Source organism: Urocitellus parryii, chromosome 1 (assembly GCF_045843805.1).
Source record: "Urocitellus parryii isolate mUroPar1 chromosome 1, mUroPar1.hap1, whole genome shotgun sequence".
Taxonomy (NCBI): Eukaryota; Metazoa; Chordata; class Mammalia; order Rodentia; family Sciuridae; genus Urocitellus; species Urocitellus parryii.
The window spans coordinates 116,421,348-116,438,839 of record NC_135531.1 but is presented as its reverse complement, the minus strand read 5'-3'; the positions used below and the strand labels follow the sequence as shown (position 1 = coordinate 116,438,839).

At 32.9% G+C, this 17,492-nt stretch overlaps 1 protein-coding gene across 2 annotated transcripts in view; it reads left to right on the top strand.

Moving 5' to 3' along the window:
* The window catches only part of Dmxl1 (Dmx like 1), a 166,473-nt gene that overhangs the window by 17,600 nt on the left and 131,381 nt on the right, over window positions 1–17,492 (top strand). For both annotated transcript variants that reach the window (XM_077801239.1, XM_077801235.1), the window contains exons 2-5: window positions 2,209–2,334; window positions 4,965–5,036; window positions 9,146–9,224; window positions 14,976–15,108. In XM_077801239.1, the coding sequence (XP_077657365.1) occupies window positions 2,209–2,334; window positions 4,965–5,036; window positions 9,146–9,224; window positions 14,976–15,108 (410 nt within the window). The remainder of the gene's footprint in view (window positions 1–2,208; window positions 2,335–4,964; window positions 5,037–9,145; window positions 9,225–14,975; window positions 15,109–17,492) is intronic.

The following is a 17,492-nucleotide window of genomic DNA, read 5'->3' as shown; positions in this document are numbered from 1 at the left end:
CTAGTTCCTTTTAGTAGAGAATAATAGTAGAGAACAAGATCAAGATGCTGAATGTGCTCATTGCTAGTAGAATGTCTTTGCTGCTTTCACTACATAGAATTAGCACATATCCACATCAACATGAAATTGTCAATATTTTGGAAAGTATGAGCTTATGCTAGTATTTCTAGTTGTAGTTGAAGTTGAACCTTACTGGTTCTATTATGCCTTTTCCACTTTCGTATCTTTGTACCTTCTAACATAGTGCAAACCTTGGCTCATTTGCTCAATCTGATAATACATTTAAAATTTAGTAATTGCATTGTCCATGCTATTACAATAAACAGGCCTACAAAAGGTGCTCAGAATTTATTTACCTCTCCCCACCCTGCTCAAGACTGAATTTCTGTGTTCTGGTCAAATTCTGTGTTCATCAGTTATTCTGTCCTTCTTGCAACCTTCCTTCTATAAAATATAGTATTCATTTAAAAGAGAATTAGTTTGTTTCACTTTGCTTTTAGTTATTCTTCATTCTTACTGGTTTAATTTTTGAATATCTGTCTATTATTATAACTAATGGATGGCAACAAACTCCTGGATGGCTAAAAATAAAAACAAAAAAGATGATATAACCAACTCTACTCCACACTTCATGAGTTGATATTATGCTAGTGATTTATTCTAATTTGTTATATATGACAGCAGAATGCATTATATTTCATATTACACATATAGAACATAATTTTTCATATCTCTGGTTGTATACAAAGTATAGTCATACCATTTGTGTCTTCATACATGTACTTAGGGTAATGATGTCTATCTTATTCTACCATCTTTTCTATTCACATTCCTCTCTCTTCCCCTCCCCCCCTTTGCCCTATCTAGAGTTCCTCTAATGCTCTCATGCTCCCTGCCCCCAACCCCATTATGAATCAGCATCCTTGTATCAGAGAAGACATTCGGCATTTGTTTTTTTGGGATTGGCTAACTTCACTTAGCATTATATTCTCCAACTCCATCCATTTACCTGCAAAGGCCATGATTTTATTCTCTTTTATTGCTGAATAATATTCCATTGTGTATACATACCACATTTTCTTTATTCATTCATCTACTGAAAGGCATCTAAGTAGGTTCCACAATTTAGCTTTTGTGAAAACCAAATGCTGAATGTTTTCTTTGATATAAGGAGGCTGATTCATAGTGGGATAGGAAGAGGGAGCATGGGAGGAATGGACGAACTCTAGATAGGGCAGAGGGGTTAGAGGGGAAGGCAGGGGCATGGGATAATTAATGATGGTGGAATGTGATGATCATTATTATCCAAAGAACAGGTATGAAGACACGAATTGATGTGAATATTCTCTGTATACAACCAGAAATATGAAAAATTGTGCTCTATATGTGTAATAAGAATTATAATGCATTCCACTGTCATATATAAATAAAAAAATAAAAAAGAAAAATACACAGATACTTGAATGTTGAAAAGAAACTAGCTAGACAAAGACTAGGCAGATAAAAGTCAGGTAAAGCACCTTGAGATGGCAGGAAGAACAGAAAGAAGGGTAGTGTAGGGACAGAAACCAATTGAGAGAAGGAAAGAATAGCCTGGACATGGATTTGTAGGACAGTAATTTCGAGTATTGACTACAATAAGGAATTTGGATTTTATTCTGAGTGCAGTGGGAAACTGTTCAAGGCATTAAACCAGGGAAAATTGCCTAAATAAATATTTAAAGAAATCAGTCTAGGGGCTGGGGCTGTAGCTCAGTGATAGAGTGCCTGTCTTGCAAGTATGAGGCACTGGGTTTGATCCTCAGCACCACATAAAAATAAATAAATATATTGTGTTCATCTTCAACTAAAAGAATATTAAAAAAAGAAATCATTCTGTGAAAATGAAATAGAAGGGAACAAGAATGGAAGCAGGCAATTAACAGTAGTAATGCAGGAGAAAGATGATGGTGGGTTAGATAAGACCCATAGCATTCAGGGGAGGTAAGAGAAGTGGAACCATTGGTGTACATTTTGCAGATAGGGCTAACAGGATTTGCTGTTGGACTACACATAAGAAGAAAGAGAAATAATTCCAAATAAAGGTTTGTTTGTTTTTAAATAAACCATTTAAAATTGGTCTGTTTAAAACACAGTACTTAATACCTGTATGTTCTACATGATAATGCTTTTTTAACACTTTTATCATTTTTGTTTTATTTTATTCAGGCTTATGCATCTGGATGTGACATTGTAATACTGGGAAGCGATTTTGAAAGATTACAGATAATACCAGGAGCTAAACATGGAAATATTCAAGTGGGTTGTGTAGACTGTTCAATGCAACAAGGCAAGGTTTGTGATCTTGTGGTAATATGCAGATTTGTTTTGAGTATCAGGTTTTTGTAAGGATAATCTTGAAGTATGACTTTCCTGTTTAGACTTGCCTTGTTTCAAGGACAAGGTAGCTGCAATTTTTTTGTTGTTGTTTTTTTGCTAAGAAGCATTTTAGAGAGTCTCAGAAATTCTGTAATTATAAAATTTTAAAATATGGTATAACATTTGATTTGAGAAACATAATACTACCTTTAGAATTGGTCTAAAACTTATTTAAAGATCAATTGGATTGAGGGAAAGTAATGACAAATATTCAGTTTATAGGCTAGGGATATAGCTCAGTTGGTAGAGTGCTTACCTCACATGCATAAAGCCCTGGGTTCAATCCCTAGCACCATAAAAAAAAATTAAATTTGTTTATAAGTTTATAATTTTTTAAAAACTATTTGGTAAAGTCATTCTTTGCTAGCAGGTAGTTATGTCCTTGTAACTTTTGGATAAACTTTGTGTTGAAAGGTTGATTGACTACTAAAATCTGTAATATTAATTTTCAAGTATAGAAAAGAAATGAAAAACTTTGGCTGGACTTCTTTTTGCATATGAAAAGTTGAAAAGAAAACCTTGAAGGTAAAATAGCAACAGCAAAAACAAAAGAAACGGAGCATACAGATCAGGTTAAATACAATTTAAATTTTAAATTTTATTTTATTTTTTTTTTTGAGAATTTTTAATATTTATTTTTTAGTTCTCGGCGGACACAACATCTTTGTTGGTATGTGGTGCTGAGGATCGAACCCGGGCCGCACGCATGCCAGGCGAGCGCGCTACCGCTTGAGCCACATCCCCAGCCCAGCCACATCCCCAGCCCTTTAAATTTTAAATACAATTCTGTGTAGTACCAGTATGTGAGTCCTACTAGTAGGCAATATATAAGGTTAAAAAAGCTCTATATGTCATAGATACATCCTTGTTTATAACTGGGCTGAATTTTGCCAATTCATTCCCTCCCTCTCCCTCAAATATTTAGCTACAATTGTTTGTCTGTTCCACTAGAATTTTTTTGGTGTGCCCTAGGACCTCATGCATGCTTAGCATGTGTTCTATCACTAAGCTATGCTCTTAACCTCACTGTAACATTTCCTGTGAGGAATAAAATTTATCATAAAAGAATCCACACCCCTCCCTTAAAAAAAAAAAACTATCCTAATTTCTGATAAATCTGGCAGTTTGAAAAATTAGTATTGGGGACCTAAAAATAATCTTGGTAAAAGAATTGTGTATTGTTGCAGTTTTTACTTATTTGTTTTATTAGTATTCTTTTTGTTACCTGCATCTCTTCAAGTTTCTCTCATCTTTCTCTTATTTAGACATTTTATTATTTATTACTATATTCCAAATATGATCTTTGTTATAGAATAATAAAAATCCTTGAGATTTTTTTTCATTCTCTTCATGCCTGATTGACTAGCTTTGTAATTTTGCACTTTTTATTATTGTATAAAAACTTTTTATATTATCCAGACTCAGATAGAACTGGTTAATGTTGGAAATCTAATTTGTTATGTTCAATGAAAGCTACATTTTATGATGAACTAAACTACGTGTTAGTCCACATTAGGATGAAGGAGATGCTGGGTTTTATGGTCATTCTAATAAAAGGCAGGGGTGAGGGGTGTAACTCAGTGGTAGAGTATGTGCATTAGACTCTTGAGTTCAGTCTGTAGCATTCCATATATATTTTTTAAGAATAACTTAAAAGACTAATAAAACAAAATGTTAAAAAAATGTATTCAGGGGGTTAGGGTTGTGGTTCAGTGGTAGAGTGCTTGCCTCTCATGTGTGAGGCACTGGGTTCAGTCCTTAGCACTATGTAAAAATAAAGATATCGTGTCCACCTACAACCAAAAATAAGTAAGTAAATAAATAAATAAATGTATTCAGGCAATTTGCAAAGGAATAAATCTAGGTTTTATTTTTTAAAGTTTAATGTACACTGACAGAATCATAAACTTGAAGGATAGATATCCTTAAAAACAATTTTGAGATTTGTCAGATTCTGTATTTGGTAAGTATTACATTGATATGTTTTCTTCTAAAAGGAAAGGAATTAATATTGACTCTGTATTTTATATATGCAAAGTGTTTTACAAATGTTACTTTTAGTCCTCAAAATAGAACTGTTAGGCCAATGGGTTGGTAAACACTTGTAATCCTAGCAGTTTGGGAGGCTGAGAGAGGAGAATCTCAAGTTCAAAGCCAGCCTCAGCAGATTAACTCTCACTCGACTTGTCTCTAAATAATGATAATTTTGAAAAGGACCATGTCTCTAAATAAAATATAAAAAAGGACTGGAGGTGTGGTTCTGTGGTTAAGCACCCCTGGGTTCAATCCTTGGTACCAAAAAAAAAAGAAAAAAAAAAAACAACTGTTAGAAAGAATGTTTCCCTATGTATTTTTATAATATCTATAATATTAAGGTTCAGTACTAGGATTCCGACTCAGATAGGATGATCTTCAAACCTGACATTTTTAAGTATTAGTGAAATTGTGTGTATGGACATATTTAAAACTATATTATTTATTTCTTTTGCTCCTTTGATATGTAAGTTAATATATTTATAATAATTTTTTCTTTTATCTTTCAAAAGATTGCAGCATCCTATGGAAACATTATCTCCATTTTTGAACCAGTTAATCTACCGAAACAAAAGAAAAATTTGGTCAGTAATTTATCATTTTTTCCTTCAGGATTTGAAATGTTTTTAGTATTAAAAGTGTATAAAATCAGAACAACCATCAAATAACCAGTATAAATTATACACTATAATTTAAGATACATGTTAAATCCCATTGCTCTTTAAAGTATATTGAAATTTTTTATTATAATATAGTAAATTATGCCAATGAATTGTCTTGAAATGCTTTACTTCTTTTTCTTCTAATATTTTTTACCTTACTATTTATATTTTAAAAAGTAACTTAAAGTTTGACAGTTAATTTTATTGCTAATATCAAACACCATTGTGTAGCCTTATGTGGGTGGGACTTTATTGTTGGTTTAGATCTGCATTCATTTATATTTTCTTCTTAAAGTTACATGTTTTATTTTTAGGTTCTTAACATTTCTAGAACTTAGTTTCTTGTGCTTATTATATCATGTATATCATGTATATAGAATATAATTCAATGACTTTTTCTTTATAAGGAATTGATATTCAGAAATAGTTAAGAAATCTGGTTAATCAATAGTTAACAAATATTGGTAATTTATAGTAGATTTCATAGGTGCTTTAATGCTCTTAAGTATAACAAATGAACCACATTATTTTCCCTGTCTCTAGTGAAGATTAGTAATTTTAGCCATATGAAACAAGATAGGTATAATGTAGTTGAAAGAACAGTGTGTTCAGACTCATAGGACTGGTTTCTATTTCTGCTGCTTCCTATCTCTTTGAATATAAGCAAATCTGCTTAAGAAGTTTTTTTGTTCAACTCTGAAATTGATTAATAACTTAGTCATTATTTTTTTAAAAGACATTTTTAGTTGTAGAGGGACATAATAATTTTTTTTTTTTTAAATGTGGTGCTGAGGATCGAACCCAGTGCCTCACATTTGCTAGGCAAGTGCTCTACCACTGAGCCACAGCCCTAGCCCTCATTCTTGATGTGGTTATTGTAAGGATGACATATTAAAGACTGTAGAAATGTAAAGAATCTGAAGATGTTTTATAGTAAAAATACCTTCAGATATTATTTTGTTCATTTTTATGGCATTTTCACTTAATTCATTATCTCACAAGTTACCTCTAACCTACTTTGAACAGCTGTTATTCTTTTCCTTTCTTTTTAAAAATGAGACAATAGAAATCCAAAGAAAATAATGCGTTGACCAATAAAACAGCTGTTGAGCCAATTGGTGGCACACGCTAATAATCCCAGCTACTCAGGAGACAAGAGGACTGCAAATTTGAAGCCTGCCTTAGCACATTTAGTCTACTCTAAAACACTGTTTATAATTCTTTCCATTTCTATATAGTCTTTAATCTGTCATCCTTAAAATAACCCCATCAAGAATAACTAGGTATATTTGTCTTTACCTAACCAGCACTGCAGACTCCTCATGTCAGTAGTTGATAATTAATATTTGTCTTGTTCTAAAGGACCGAGGTCAAATGCCCATGTTCACAGGTATAAGTTCAGATCCTAAAGACATGTTTAAGTCTTCCAAAGTATTTTATTAAAACCAGTATCTTTAATTGCTTGAGAAGAGAGGCAAATCAACTAACTGACCCTTTCCTATGTCAACAGAACTGTGACATTTTCTTTGGGTCAGGCCCAGGGTCCAGTGGTTATGTAAAATAATGGAACACAAATGAGAAAATATTCATAGACTTGGTCATTCTGAAACCAGTTTATTTCTTGTTTCATAAACTAATTCATAAATATTATAATTCATAAGTATTATTTTTATGAAAATAAAATTACTAAAAGAAAAAATAATGCAATGAGCTCAGGAGGCTGAGGTAATAGGATCACAAGTTCGAGGCTAGCCTTAGCAACTTAGCAAAGCCCTGAACAACTTAGTGAGACCCTGACTCAAAATAAAAAGGGCTAGGTATGTAGCTAGTGGTCAAGTGCCTCTGGGTTCAATTCCTGGTACCAAAAAAACAAAATAAAGCAAACAAAAAAAGACTGAATAGGTATTAGTTTCATAGTTGAATAAAAAACTTCTTAAGCTGACTTGCTTAGGTTCAAAATAGTTATCTCAAAATTTAAAAAAATCTAAAAAGTCTAGGGATAGAGGCAGAATGTTCCTGGGTTCAATCCCCAGTACCACAATAAATAAATAAATGAATAAATAAATTTAAAAGCTATCTGTATAGGTGTGATTACTTCTTTGTGTTAATGAAAAATATTTTCTCTGAGTTAATTTGATAGCTGTCTTTAAATTTGGAAGGAGTATCCACAGTTCTCCCTGATTTGTATGTATTTTTTAAAAAATTGTTCTAATTAGTTATACATGACAGTAGTGATTTCTGTGTTTATAGATTGTTAGTGAATCCAGTATTAGAGGCTCTTATAACCTTATGAATTAGCAAATTGGTAATATTAAAAATAAATTTTGAAAGTTGTTTACCCAGAACAAAGTATTTCAGTAACTATATGTTGAACGTAAAAATCAGCTGAAAAACAATCAGTATTTTATTTTGAGATGCCTATATTATTAAGAGTTGAACTATGTAAAATATTCAATAAAACAGACTATTTCTAGGAAGCACTGACTTCAGAGAAGGGAACAAAAACTTGAGAAGGAGAGGAGAACTGGATCAAATGGAAAAATCACCATTTGATTGGAAGATACACCAAGTCTATATATAATTTTAGAATATAGTTTCAGAAACTATGCATCCTCATTAAAAAGATTATTCCATGTTCTTTATACATCCTGGAAAATTCTTTTGAGGTGCTGGTTCATCACTAGAGGGGTACTTCAGAAATGTTGGTAGACAAGTAGATAGATCCTGCCCTGGGAATTTTAACATCTGAACGCAAGATGTTCTTTCAGTATATATATATCTAGTTGAGAGAGGGTTATGATGTTCAGGTTGATCAAGAGCCATTCTTATAATGACAGTCCTTCATAAAAGTGTATTCTGTGTACTGCTTCATATTCAAAATAACCCAGGATGTTGGTTTAAAGTTCATGTTCCTGTGCCACAAACTGGACCCTTTGAGCCTAAATTTGTGAGCATGGCTCTTGGAAATTTGATCTTTTTATAAAAATCTTCTTTGTTATCCTAAACTATTACATTGAATATTTATGGATTTTGGTCTATTAGTGGACAGTGAAATCAATTTAGTAGGCCACAATTTGAATTTTAAAGGAAAATGAATTGAAAGGTCAAAATGTATATCATATGTAGTAAGGGTAACCCCAGGTTTCATATGTATGTCTGTATGTATATGTGTGTGTGTGTGTGTGTGTGTGTGTGTGTGTGTGTGTATCTATCTATCTATCTATCTATATATATATATATACATCTCTGTGTATGTATATGTGTGTGTGTATATATATCTTTGTGTGTGTGTGTTTGTGCGTTCTGGTTCATGGTACAACATGTATTTTCTTACTGATTTGCAGACAAAAATAGTCTGAAGCATACTGTTTTAAGAAATAGAAAGGCTTTGCCAGGTGTGGTGGCATACGCCTGTAATCCCAGTGGCTCAGGAGGCTGAGGCAGGAGGATTGTGAGTTCAAAGCCAGCCTCAGTTGCCTAGGGAGGCCCTAAGCATCTTAGTGAGACCCTGTCTCAAAATTAAATATTAAAAAAAGGGAGTGGGCCTGGGATGTGACTCAGTGGTTAAGCATCCCTAGGTTAAATCCCTGGTATGAAAAAAAAAAATAAAAATTTTTAGGCCTTATATAAGAATTTATTAAGGAAGTGCTATATGTCTTCTCAGTTTTCCCATGTACCGTCATGATCTTGGATGGGGATGAAAAATTAAGAAAAGTTTAAATAGCAGAACCACAGACAAATATTTAAAATTAAACTTTTGACCATAACTATAAAAAATAATAATTTGGTCTGAGGTTAATAAGATAGGTTATATAAGATGACATGTGCTTTATTGGTGGTTATGCTAAAGAAAGAGTTTTGGGTATTCTCTCAGTAATCTCCATCATATATTCTCTTATTCTGAATGAATTGAACACTTCGTTCTTAAAAATGACTGCATGTATTATTATAATAATAAGCCTGAACATACACATTTCATAGAAAAGATGCTTATCATAATTATCTAAATGACTTTTTTCTTCTAATTTTAGGAATATTATAGTCAGTGGCAGAAGAGTGGCCAATTTTTTCTGGAATCAATAGTACACAATTTAACTTGGGATCCCACAGGTAAGAAAATAAAGAGGATTAACGAAATATTACTTGCCTGCAATGCTGCTTTTATTATTCTTATGTATTTCGTGTTGTAAGATTATGGTGAATACTAAAGTAAGTTTAACACTTTGTGCCCATTTAGAGTTGTTACTGAAATGAAGTAACATTTACTGAAATGAAGTAACATTTCATATGCACTGTAATAAATGATAGGATATGATAAATACTGTAATGCTTATTGGTTTTGGAAAGAAACATTTCTATCTGAGGAATCGTGGTGTCATTGAAAGGAGGAGCTTTCTAACCTGATCAGGTTTTAATGATGAGAGAAGGGTAGATGGAATAGGAAAAAGAAGAAAATTTTAAGATGAGACCATCAGGCCTATGTTCAGTTACTTTTGTATTAAAAAATTATGCCAAAATTTACTGGCTTAAAGCATCACTCATTTTATTGCCTATGATTCTGTGGGTCAGGAATTACTACAGGGTTCTATAGGAATGGCTTATCTCTTGTTCCATGCAGTATCTGAAGTAGCTTGTCTGTGGCTAGAGTATCCAAGAAAGTCTTCATTGATATATATGGGCCTTGGTGATTGCTATCTTCTGGAATACCTTTGTTTTTCTTGTGGCCTATTTCTTTTGCGTGGCTTCTCTAACAAGGTAGCCTAGATTTTACATGGTGGCTGGATTTACAATGTGAGAACACAAGCTGCAAGAGTTTCTAAAGCCTGGGCTTGGAAGTCCCAGAATGTTACTCCTTCTACATTATATGGTCAAAGTAAATTAAAGTCCAGTCCATATTCAGGAGATGGAGGAATAAAATCCATCTCTCGATGAAAGGTGTAGAGAAATCATGTTGCAAGGGGCATGGACATAAAAGAGACATGATTTTTGAAAATGGTTGTTACCATTCTACCACAGTTAGCAAAGCACAAAAAGAAAGCATAGATATATTCTAGTATGTATCAGCACTTCAATGGAGCTGCAGTGAGCCTCAGTGAATGATGGTAAAACTATAGTCTATGATGAAAGACCTTTAAAGTCATCCTGAGGAATCTGTATTTAATTAATTAATTTGTGTGTGCTTGTGTGTGCACACACACATGTGCATGTGCAGGGGATTGAGCCCTGGGCCTGTGCATGCTAAGCACATTCTGTACCTTTGAGCTACATACCTAGCCCTATTTCTTTTTAATTTTCTAAAAACTATTAGTTTTTTGTTGTGATTGTGGTGGTGGTACTGGTTGTTTTGGTTGCTTGTTTATTTGGTTGTGTTTTTGTAGTTCTGGGAATGAAACCCAGGGCCTCATGCATGCTAGACACATACTCTACCACTATACCCCCAACCCTGAAAACTATTACAGGTTTCAAAAGAGACAGTGCTGTGTTAAAATTTATTGTTTTTTAAGATTGGTCTATTAGCAGTGTGTTAGACTAAGGTAGGAGGAATAGGAGACAGAGTGATCTTGGGGTAGGATGCATTCACAGTTGTCTAAATGAATGAGAGGTGATTTGTTTCAGTGCCTTACCTAGTAGGTACTCAATATTAAATGAATTAATAATGGAAGGAGCACATTTTGAAATGCATTTAGGCAACTGAACTGACAACTGGATTTGAGATTACTTTGAAAATATCTGTGACCACTAGAAGAATGATATATAGGTATTGGAAGTAGTGATACATAGATATTGTTTGGACATGTACAATTTGAAATGCTTGCATGTCATATGATAATAGAAACTGTAATCTAGACCATAGGTGTCTTTGGAACATAAAAGCCATAAGCTTAAATAGAAGAGATAATTTTAGTTTTTACAATATAGTAAGTGAAGCAGCTGAGAAAAATGTTGATTAAGAACCTCTGGAATTATTTTAGAAGATAAAAGATGTACATATTCTCTGATAATTTTTATGTCATACAGCATTTTAAAACACTTCTTTGCATGAGTTTGTAAGATTGAGTATTACTAGCTGGTAACCTGCCTGTCTTAATCCTTTTTTATTGTTGTTATGTAACAAAATACCTGAGCCTGGATAATTATAAAAGGAGATTTATTTAGCTTACAGTTTTGGAGGCTGAAAGTCCATAGTTTAGCTTTGGTAAGAGCCTAATGGCGTCAGGGCTGGAGCCACTATGGAAGTGAGAGATCACAAGAAGCTGAAGCAACGTATAGGGGCCAGGCCTATTCCTTTTATAACAACCCTTTTGTGAAAACTAACCAAGGGATCTCATTAAGAGAATTATCTTAATCCCTTTTGAGGGTAGCGCTCCGGTGACCTTCCACTGAGCTTCTCCTCTTAGAGTTTTGACCACCTCATCAAGGACTTAAGCATTAGATCAGAGACCCTGTGCCTAATAGCCCAAATCTACATCATGTCAAATTTAGGAAGTTGTTAGGAATCAACTTCGTTAATAAGACTCCTAAAGCACAAGAAGTAAAATCAAGAATCAGCAAATGGGATGGAATCAAACCATAAAGCTTCTTCACAGCAAAGGAAACAATCAAGAATGTGAAGAGAGAGCCTACAGAATGGGAGAAAATCTTTGCCACACATGCCTCAGATAGAGCATTATTTTCCAGGATATATAAAGAATTCAAAAGATTAACACTAGAAAATCAAATAACCCAATTAATAATGGGCAAGGGAACTGAACAGGCACTTCACAAGAAAAGAAATAGGATAGATCAACAAATATATGAAAAATGTTCATCATCTCTAGCATTTAGAGAAATGCAAATTAAAACTATACTGAGATTTTATCTCATTCCAGTCAGAACTGCAATTATCAAAAATACACGTAACAGTAAAAGTTGACGAGGATGTGGGGAAAAATTTACATTGCTTGTGGGCCTGCAGAATGGTACAACCACTCAGGAAAGCAGTATGGAGATTCCTCAGAAAACTGATAGTGGAACTACTATTTGACCCAGCTATCCCACTCCTTGGTTTATACCCAAAGGACTTAAAATCAGCATACTATAGTGATGCTGCCGCATCAACGTTTATAGCAACTTCAATTCACAACAGCTAAACTATGAAACCACTCTAGCTGGGTTCCCTTCAAGAGATGAATGGATAAAGAAAATGTGGTATATATTCACAATGAAATACTGTTCATCCCTAAAAAGAAATGAAATTTGATATTTCTTGGTAAATGGATGGAACTGGAGACTATCGAGCTAAGTGAAATAAGCCAGTTTCCAGAAACCAAAGGCCAAAGGTTCTCTCTTATATGTGGATGCTAACTCACAATTTGGGGGTAGGGAAGAATAAAAATACTTTGGATTAGACAAAGAACAATGAAGGGAAGGGGAGGGGAAATGGGAACAGGAAAGATAGTAAAAGAATCAGACATTACTTTTCTGTGTGCATGTATGATTATACAACAGTGTAATTCTATATCATGTACAACCAGAAGAATGAGAAATTATACTCCATATATGTATAATATGTCAAAATACATTCTACTGTCATGTATAAGTAATAAGAACAAATTTAAAAAAAAAAAAAGAATTATGACCACCTCTACACCATTACACTGAGGACCAAACCTCAAACACCTGAATTCTTGGTAGACAAGCCACATCCAAATTACAGCACTACGTGTATATTTTATGTTCACAATAAAAAGAGGTTCAAACTGGGTTCAAATTTGTCATTTAATACAGCCATTTGTATACAACTCTACTATGGGTAGTGTGACTTTTGTTTTTGGTTTATGTTTATTGTCTTTATATAATTATGGACAGTTTAGCCTTTACCTTAAAAACGTTTTTGTTTGGATGATAAGTTATATGATTATTATGTTGTAGCAAATAACCCAATTAATAAATGGGTGAAGGAACTGAACAGACACTTAATAGAAAAAGAAATAGGATCGGTTAACAATATATGAAACATGTTTATCATCTCTAGCATTTAGCAAAATGCAAATTAAAACTACACTGAGATTTTTATCTCACTCCAGTGTATCCAATCTATCATAATTACTTGTTTACTTTCTTAAAATTTAGACAAGGGCAGAGATTCTAATTTGTTTAGTGTTTTATTTGTCTTCACAGCATATATTCAGCTCTCAATAAATGTTGACATATTGCTAGTTTTGTAATTATGAACATATTACTTAAAAATCAAGAATGGTTACCTCATAACTGTATTAAAAACATTTAATATTTGAGCTCAGTGATATTTCTTTAAGCTTGGAATCTGTACTTGCTGTTTGTCATACTAATGCTTCAGAGGATAATATTAACATTAAATTTCTCTTAAAATCATTTTTATAGTACAGTATCTTTGTTTTCTTAACATTTCTGGTAGTGGCTTTTCAACAGCTTATGACTGTTGATTATCTTTTTAATCTTTTAAAATTTACATATAATAGTTCTTTATTTTTCTTTTTAGTGGTTTGGTTGTGAAATAGGTTATTCCTATAATAAATATTTGGGAGCCCATAGTATATTAGTAATTTTATAAATTAACCTTGTACATAATTATTTGTGAACAGATATAAAATATTTTAAGTGAAATTAATATTTTGGTCCTGATTAATATTTACTTACTATATATAGCATGTCAGGTATTAAGGCATACATTTTTTTTTTCAGATAGTAAACTCCTTGTAGTGTCCCCAAATCCACTATTGCATCTTGCCTAAGTAATAACATTTTCTGTTTAAACTTTTTATTCTTTTTTTGTACTTTAATATCCACACTCTTTCACTTTTTAAATCATATACCATATGTTACTTTACTTGCCTTTGTTCCATTCTATACCTGGGATGATGATGATGTTTTTTGAGACAGGGTCTTATTATATTGCCCAGGCAATGCTCAAACTTTTAATCCTTACTCCAGCATCAGCTTCGTGAGTAGCTCGCATTACAGACCTGTTCTACCACATCCAGCCTTATTTATTTTGTACTCTGTGTTATTTTTTATTCTTTTTTTTTGAGGTGGGAGTTACATTGTGTTGACCAGGCTGGCTTGGAGCTCCTTTTGTATATTATCTCAATGGAGGGAGATTAAGCCCATCTGTTTGCCCCTTTAGTTATGACCCCTTATTCTAAGGTACAGGTAAAATTATGTAAACCTTGCCCCTCTTCCTTCAGAACATTTTATTCCCAACTACTTTTAACAAAGTCCAGAACTTCTTATGAACTTGAAAAATGCTTTATAATTTTTCTCTAAAAAATTTTATTACAACCTTGTATCTTTTTCTGGCCTTAGTATGTACCTTATTTCTTCACGGAACTTTTGGAAAAATATATTGAGCTGTGTGCCTTCAGGCGTTTGTTCACATTAGATCTCCTTTCTGAAATGCCTATCCTATCTACTGCTGGTTAGTGGACTAAGGATCAGGTTGTATTTCATCACTTTCCCTGTTATTTTCACTATAGGTATAATTTTTCCCTAAAATCTTATACACAGTTCTGTCATGTTGATAATACTTTATATTGGATCATAATATTTCCATGTCTTCCTACTAGGATGTGAACTTATCATACAAAGGGATAATATTTTGTCATTGTATCCTGATTGCCTAACACAATTCATGGTACAAGTAAGATGCTTTTTAAACGAGTGATGAATTGAGAGAGAGTGAGATATCTTTCTTTTCTAAGCTGTTTCAACAAAATTAAAATTCTCTTTTCCACAGTTATCTTTTTATTTTTAGAAGTTGTATTATCTTCATAGTATTTTGTGAATCTCTTGAACTCACTATTAAATACCTAAATAATACATGATGAATAATATCTTTTTTAGGTAGTCGTCTTTTGACTGGTTCAAACTGTTTGCAACTCTGGTCCAATACTAACTTGCACAAGGCAGCTGAAGGTGAAAATCCTGATAAAACAGATCTTAACTTTGGGGATTGGAGATGCATTTGGCATTGCAAGTAAGCAATTAATTAGGGAATTAAACTGATAAGCTTGTTTTATGATATTATAAATGCATTTTAGTTTGTGTAAAACTGTACTAGCATTGGTATTTTTTTTTAGTCTGTGACATGCCTTTTTTTGTACATAAAGAATTCACTGTATCCCATGTACCAAAATCCATTAAAAAAAATTCAAAACAACTAGAAAGAAATAAAAGAAATGTATAAGGCCTGTATGAAGATCATTAATGGGAAATTTGCTAAATTATGCAAAGGAAGCCAGATGCTTTTCTTACTTTTTGAATGAAAAACTTCCAGTTGTAAGGAAGTCTTTTTAAATTTTCTTTTGTAGTTACAGATGGACAGAATGCTTTTATTTTTATTTGCTTATTTTTATGTTGTGTTAAGGATCGAACCCAGTGCCTCACAAAGTGCTAGGCAAGTGCTTTGCTGCTGAGCTATAGCCTCCACCTCTGGAAATCTTTTTTTTTTTTTTTTAAATATTAATCTATATATTGCTGAGGTGAAATTATACCATCTTAATCCCAGTTCAGTTAGCAGTCTGGCCTGTGGTCCAAGGACATGTATCTTTTTTCTTTCTCTGCCTTAAATTGTATACAAGATGTCAATGAGTATTTGAAATTAACCAAATTAAAATAAATGTCTATAATGAAACTTGAAAACAAAAATTTATATGTTGACCGTAAATCTTGTCAAAATCCCATTGGAATTTCTACTTTTGAGTATAGTTCTAAATTTCATTTGAAAGTACAAAATTGGAAAATCAAGGAAATTCTGAAAATAAAGAGGAATAAGAGTATACATTATAGTAACGTGAATTCTAAAGCTATAGCTGTTTGAGCATTTTGTTGTTAGTATAGGAACAGATATTAGGTTCCAGGAATTGATTCAATTATGCATGCATACTCAGTATATTAATTAGCATTTTATATTGGGACAAATTAGCTAGCTCTGTAGAGGGCAAAGTGAAATTAGAGTCTCTTATGTAGCTGGTACAAAAATAAGTGTCAGATGGAGAAAAAAATTGAATTTCTATATAATGAAACAAAAAGATTGGAGGGTGGGGATGAATTTCCATGTTTTAGAGTACCAGTGGCAGTGTGGTAGTTACTAACCACCTATTGCTATTGAACACTTGAAATGTGGTTAATCCCAATTAGGATATACAAAAAGATACACTGAGGATTTAAAACACTTTAACATACACTTATTACACTTAGAAACATATTTATTACACTTAGAAAAAATTATTTGTATTTGAAATGAAATGTGACAATTTCTCCTTGGCCTGCTTTGTAAATATGTTTAGTACAGATCTAGCTAAGCATGACTTTGAAAAAAGAAAACTAGAAAGCAATGGTAGTGACAGGCTGTTTTGAAAAAAAATTATATATATATATATATATATATTTTTAGTTGCTGATAGACTTTTATTTTATTCATTTATTTATATGTTGTGCTGAGAATTGAACCCAGTGCCTCACACAAGCTAGGCACTGAGCTACAACCCCAGCCCAGTGATAGGATTTTTAAGATCAATCTATGGGCGAGAGGGGAAGGCAGTGTAAGCCAAAATTCCTTTGAGAAGAAAAGGTAAGTATATACCAAGTAGATGGATGAAGTGGGCCAATTGAATTCATGATTATTTCAAGTCTCCTATTAACCCACACATAATTAATTAAGTAAATGTTACCCAAAGGAAGGCCAAATTCATTTTAAAATACTGGGTTATTGTTTGAAAATATATTTAAGAATATAGTGATCCAGACTTTAGAAATTACATTTCCAGATTAAAAATTGAAGTAATTCTCTAAGGGCATAAAAGCTATGACTTCTGTTTTATGCTTTAAAGATTTTGACAAATCATTACTTGTTTGATTCTTAGGGAATGTATTTTTGTTGTTAAAATTTATCCTTGGTGTTGGAGTTGTAGTTTCAGCGGTAGAGCATGTGTGAGGCACTGGGTTATATTTTCAGCACCACATATAAATATGTAAATAAAATAAAGGTCTATCAACAACTAAAAAACATTTTTAAGAAATTTATCTCAGTAACTTGTTCATATTTAGGTACACTTAAAGTGGTAGAGGGCTGGGGATATAGCTCAGTTGGTAGAGTGCTTGCCTCACATGCACAAGGCCCTGGATTCAATCTCAGGATCAAATAATAATAATAATAATAATAATAATAATAATAATAATAGTGGTAGAGCATGTGCTTAGCATGTGTAGGGCCCTGGGTTCAGTCCCAGCACTGAAAAAAGGATAGTTGTACCTTTATAGCTGGGTCCAGTGTGCCTATAGTCCAGGTTACATAGAAGGCTGAGGCAGGAGGATCACTTGAGCCTGAGAGTTCTGAACCACCCTGGAAAACACAGCAAG